The 5209-nt window shown below is 51.3% G+C and overlaps 1 protein-coding gene across 2 annotated transcripts; it reads left to right on the plus strand.

The window, feature by feature from the left end:
• Positions 1-265: 265 nt before the first annotated feature.
• On the plus strand, positions 266-4530 carry LOC109759413 (protein CHLOROPLAST IMPORT APPARATUS 2). Of its 2 annotated transcripts, none has more exons than XM_020318237.4 (3): positions 266-2391; positions 3842-4003; positions 4180-4530. In XM_020318237.4, exons 1-3 carry the CDS (start codon positions 1126-1128, stop codon positions 4234-4236), a joined length of 1485 nt encoding a protein of 494 aa, XP_020173826.1. In that variant the 5' UTR covers positions 266-1125; the 3' UTR covers positions 4237-4530. The 2 variants fall into 2 exon arrangements, with proteins under 2 accessions (XP_020173826.1, XP_020173827.1); XM_020318238.4 differs by having other exon boundaries at positions 283-2391; positions 3842-4058.
• Positions 4531-5209: the final 679 nt, after the last annotated feature.

Genomic DNA, 5209 nt, shown 5'->3' on the forward strand with positions numbered 1-5209 from the left:
ACCCCCAAAATAGTAAAGATGATTGACTAAGTTTTCTTGACTTGGACTTGGTTAAGTCTAAAACTGAGACTAGCCACACCCTGGAAACAAATACAATTTTTTTTACTTTTTTTATCTTGACCCGTGAGCCTAGGAATTCTAGTTATCTTGTGACCGTGGGATCCATGGAAGCGCAGGGCAAATTGGTCTCACACTCTCCACTTATCCACTGCAAATCTCAGATGACACAACAAGATTCCAACACATGTACATGTACGTACCACCTAGAGAGAGAGTGGGAAGAAGAAAAGGAGAGGCAGGGAGGGAGGGGCCAGCCTGCGCAAAATGCAGCGTGGGTCCCACGGGGCAGAGGGAGGAGAGCGACCTCATGAGAGTGGCTTGTCTCTTCCAGCAGCTCCTCCCTCGCTAAAACCCCACCCCCTCCTCCCTCCTCTTGAACCCTTTCTTCCTCCTCCCCACCGCCTCCAATCCCCCGCAATTCCCTCTCTCTCTCTCATCTCTCATCTCTCATCTCTCTAGCCTTCCCGTAGGATCCCTAGTTAGCATTGCTCTTCTTTTCCCTTCGCCCATCTCCAATCCCAAAGACACAGCTGCTAGCTCGCAGAATCCATACCCTGCTCTGTTCTTGCTGGCTCTGCTCCTGACTTGACCTCTTCTCCTTGCCACGGACAGAGGAGTACGGCAGAATCCTTCCGTCCGTCCCCTATTTTGTTCTTGGTGTTTTCATATAGGCGCAGCTCGAGTCGAGTCCATCCCAGGTGGGGGGTGGGGGCGGCCATTAGTTTTTCTTCTTTCCTCTTTGGAGTTTGCCCATGTCCCAAGGTCTCTGCTGCGGCTCTGCTTAGCGCCCTGTTTGCCCCTCGGAAAAGGAAGAAAAAGCTGCCGCTTCCTCGCTACCTTTTCTCCGTCTTCCTCTCCGTCTCGCAGCTTTCATCGGCCGAGAAGCAAGGAGATTTCTCGGTTGACGAGCAATCTCGTGGGGTTTAGGGGTTTAGGAATTCATTCGGTTCTTGCGGAGCTGTGGTGGTGGCGGCAGCGGTGGAATTGATTGATCGGCCGGAGGAGAAGAGCTGGAGTAAATTCTCGGTTTGAGCGGTGGTGGTTGTGGTTGAGGGGGCATTGGCGATGACGTCCTCCTGCATACCCACGGGGCTGCGGCTGGACCTGGACATGGTGAAGGCGGCGGCGTCGCCGGGGGCGCACGCGCACTCGTCGCCGCTGCGGCCGGCGCACTCCTCGCCGTCCTCCACGCTCTCGGAGGCCTCCAACGCGTCCTCCTCGGCCACCTCCGTGTCGCTCAAGCGCGCGCGGGCGCCGCGGAAGCGCCCCAACCAGGCCTACAACGAGGCCGCCGCGCTGCTCGCCTCCATCCACCCCTCCGTCTTCCCCGTCAAGAAGAGCCCCAAGACGGCCACGGCGCCGCGCCCGCCGCTCTCGGGCCTCGCCGTGGCCTTCGGCGCCGCCGCACCGTCCTCCTCCGACCTCCTCCCGCCGCTCCCCGTCCTGTCCGACGCCGCATTCCTCCTCCGCGACCACGCCGCCTCGCCCTCGCCGCCGCCGCCGCCGCAGAGCCCGTCCACCGACGCCTGCAAGAACTGCTCGTCCCCGACGCCCGTCAGCAGCGCGTTCCGGGAGTTCCGCGACCCGGCGCCGTCGCCGGCCAGCCCCGACACCGCCACCGACGAGCCCGGCGAGCTCGACTTCGACGACGACGGCTTCGACGCCGAGTCCATCCTCGACGTCGACGAGGCCGCGGCCGGCGGCGCCGCCGAGGGCATCGACGGCATCATGGGCAGCCTCACCATGGAGGCCAACACGGCCACCGCCACGTCCGACGACTCCATCCTGTCCAGCTCCGGCATACACCCCTACCTCAGGAGCCTCATGGTGGTCGGTCTCGCTGGCCGGTTCGAGCTCGGCCTCGGCTCCCGGCAGAACACCCGCCCCAACCTCAACCGTGCCCTCAAGCGGCGGGACGACGACGGCGCCTGGTGGATGTGGCCTGCCGTGCCGGTGAAGGACATCACGGTCACACCACCGACGCCACCGCCGACAGAACCGGCAGCGGCAGTGTCCAACACCGCAATGCCGCCGCCGGCGTCGGCAGCACCAGAGAAGAAGAAGAGCAAGAAGAAGAAGAAGGTGAAGATGGAGAAGTTGATGGCCAAGGAGGAGGAGTCGGCCAATGGGAAATGCGAGGAGGGAGCCGATGGAACAGTGGACGCGGCTGACGGCAATGGCGACGGTGACAGCGCGCCGACAAAGGCGCCGAAGACCGGCCTGGGGCTGAAGCTGGACACCGACGACGTGCTCAAGGAGTGGTCCGGCAAAGGGTCTATGTTCGCCGAGGGCAGCGGGCCGGATTCGTCGGAATCTGCCGCCGAAGTGCGGGTGAGTACTTGGTTTCTCTGAATTTTTTCTCTTGCGTGCACTAGGAGAGTGCAACATAATTTTGATGAGCTAACAGTAACTCAAATTTTCTTTTCAGTTTGCTATTTAAGTCAGAAAAATCTCATTTAAAAAAACACAAAATTTGACAAGCCCTGTAGATGATGTTACCTTCTTCTATGACAGTCTTACTAGTTCAGATAAATTACAGAGACGTGTTCAAACTGATATGAGTTAGTCTGAATATGTTTTCTGATAGAAGATTGTATTTCAGTTCCACCACCATAATTAAATCGAATTTCTGTAGCTAAATTATAGCTCCACTCCCCATTTCTTCCGACATGTTAACTCCTTTTGCTAGACAAACAGAAGAATTTTGCCTCTTGTGAATTGCTTTCTTCAGCAAAGGAAAAGGGACACCCCACAACTAGAAACCACATGCTTGATAAGTTGATATGCAACTGCCAATTGTGGAACTGGTATCAACTATTAAGCCAATAAACTAGGAAAATTGTTTATCCAACTGATGGTCCCTCACAAAGCCACAACTCACAAGAAGTACCCAGTCCTGTACTACTGCATATCTGTAAGTACACACCTTTTAAGAGCATCACTGATACTCTCCAGTAACCATAAAACAGAAGCAGTAAACATAGTTTATAGGGAAAAATAACTAAATAGTGAGTCCCAGCAAACCTACTGCTAAGATTCGATGAGCTGATTTTAGCTCCAAGTCCAGTGAACATATGAGTTTTGTTTACTTTTACATTCTGCTAAACTTGTGGGTGAATAACGGTAGAAATTTTTCTATAGAAAAATAACTGTTACAAATTGGATAAACTAGATTTAACCATTCTATTATGCTGTTAGCTAGTTACACTCAATGATTCAACAGAGGACCACAGGCAATTGAGCCTGGAGATTTCCTGCCATAGATTACATGTTTGTCTTGTTGCTGAGAGTCACTTGGGCTCAAATTTGGTGCCTTTTGGGCCAGTGATAGAGCAACTGCAACAGACTGTTAGCCCCAATTCAGTTGGCTTTTCTGCAATTTGCTCTGATAGATGGCAAGACTTGCAGCTGTCATAAGTGGCAAGAATCATTACACAGATCTGTCCAGCTTCTTTGTACTCCCTCCGTTCCTAAATATAAGTCTTTGTAGAGGTTTCACTATGGACTACATACGGAGCAAAATGAGTGAATCTACTTCTAAAATGCATCTATATACATCCGTATGTGGTTCATAGTGAAATCTTTACAAAGACTTATATTTAGGAACGGAGGGAGTAGTTTGTAGTTTGGACACACGATGGCATCATTACTTACCTTACGATTTACGGCACGGTTTAATAACAATGTAAAACTGTAAACATGTTTTACATTTCTTTTCTTGAATTCTGAATGAGAAGATGCTCTTAGAGTCTCACTAATCAAGGATGAACCCTTGTTGCAGGCCAAACTTGCAGACATTGACTTGTTTCCTGAGAACGGGTCCGGCGGCATCAGGGAAGCAAGGGTGATGAGGTACAAGGAGAAGCGGCGCAACCGGCTGTTCTCGAAGAAGATCCGGTACCAGGTGCGGAAGGTGAACGCCGACTGTCGGCCTCGGATGAAGGCAAGCACTACTAGAACTGATGCTTGAAAGAATAAAAAGTTCCAGTATAATATTTGTAAGCCAAGCACTGGAAAAGCTCACTCCTCACACCAGATCACCATCACCTACGTGTCTACTTTGTCGAAACCGAGTCTTCAGGGTTTACTGATGTGCTCTGTTTTTTTTTGTCATTTCAGGGAAGGTTTGTTAGGAGCCCGTCTCTTCTGCAGCAAGCCCTGGAGGAAGAGAGCTAGATATAGTGATACTTGTTGCTAGCCTTTTAAATGGACACCTCTTTTTGGCCCTTTTTTTAGCTTCTATCGTTAGCTAAGAGACCTCAGTGAGTGAGTGAGAGTTTTTTGTTCCCTCCCCTTTTTATCTTTTCTTTTCTTTGTGTTTCGGAGTTTTGCTTTGCGGAGAGAGGAGGATAGTGATGCCCGGTTGCCATGGGGATCAGAGATCAGGTCAGGTCACATAGTTTTTATGTCTCGGGTTTACAATGTGAGGTAAAGGAAGGAAATAAAGTGATGCTAGAATATTTACAGTCATATATCCAGCAACATGTTGTGCACGGTTGGTAATGTTTCATCCATTTTTACATCTCTGAAGTCAGAAGTAATGAATTGCCGTGACTTATGCGTCAGGCCTTGCCTTCCATTTATACTCAGGCAGGGTACAAGATAGATACAATTCAGTTAGGATTTTATCTACAACAACCTAACTTGATCATTATCTATACAGCACACGAGCTGATCCTAACAACCTACGGTTAGGCTACAGACTCGTTTAACATTCCCCCGCAATCTCAACCGGTACAGAGGTTGAGATTGGAACGGAGTCGCTCGAGTGTCTGCTTGGTGAGAGGTTTAGTGAAGGCGTCTGCAACTTGATCTGCTGAAGAGACGAACCGAACGTCCAGAGCACCCATGGCAACCTTTTCTCGCACAAAATGGAAGTCCACCTCTATATGCTTTGTGCGTGCATGAAAAACTGGGTTCGCAGTGAGATACGTCGCCCCGAGATTGTCACACCACAGTACAGGGGGTCGAGGCTGAGCTACCTGCAGTTCCTTCAGCAGAGACTGTAACCACGTAGCTTCAGCGGTGCCATTCGCCAGCGCCTTGTATTCAGCTTTGGCACCGTTGGTTGCTTTCTGGCGCTCCAGGATATAAGATTTGGTCCGAGGAAGACCGCAAAGCCACCCGTGGAACGACGATCGTCGCTGCA

This window comes from Aegilops tauschii, chromosome 6 (assembly GCF_002575655.3).
Source record: "Aegilops tauschii subsp. strangulata cultivar AL8/78 chromosome 6, Aet v6.0, whole genome shotgun sequence".
Lineage (NCBI taxonomy): Eukaryota > Viridiplantae > Streptophyta > Magnoliopsida > Poales > Poaceae > Aegilops > Aegilops tauschii.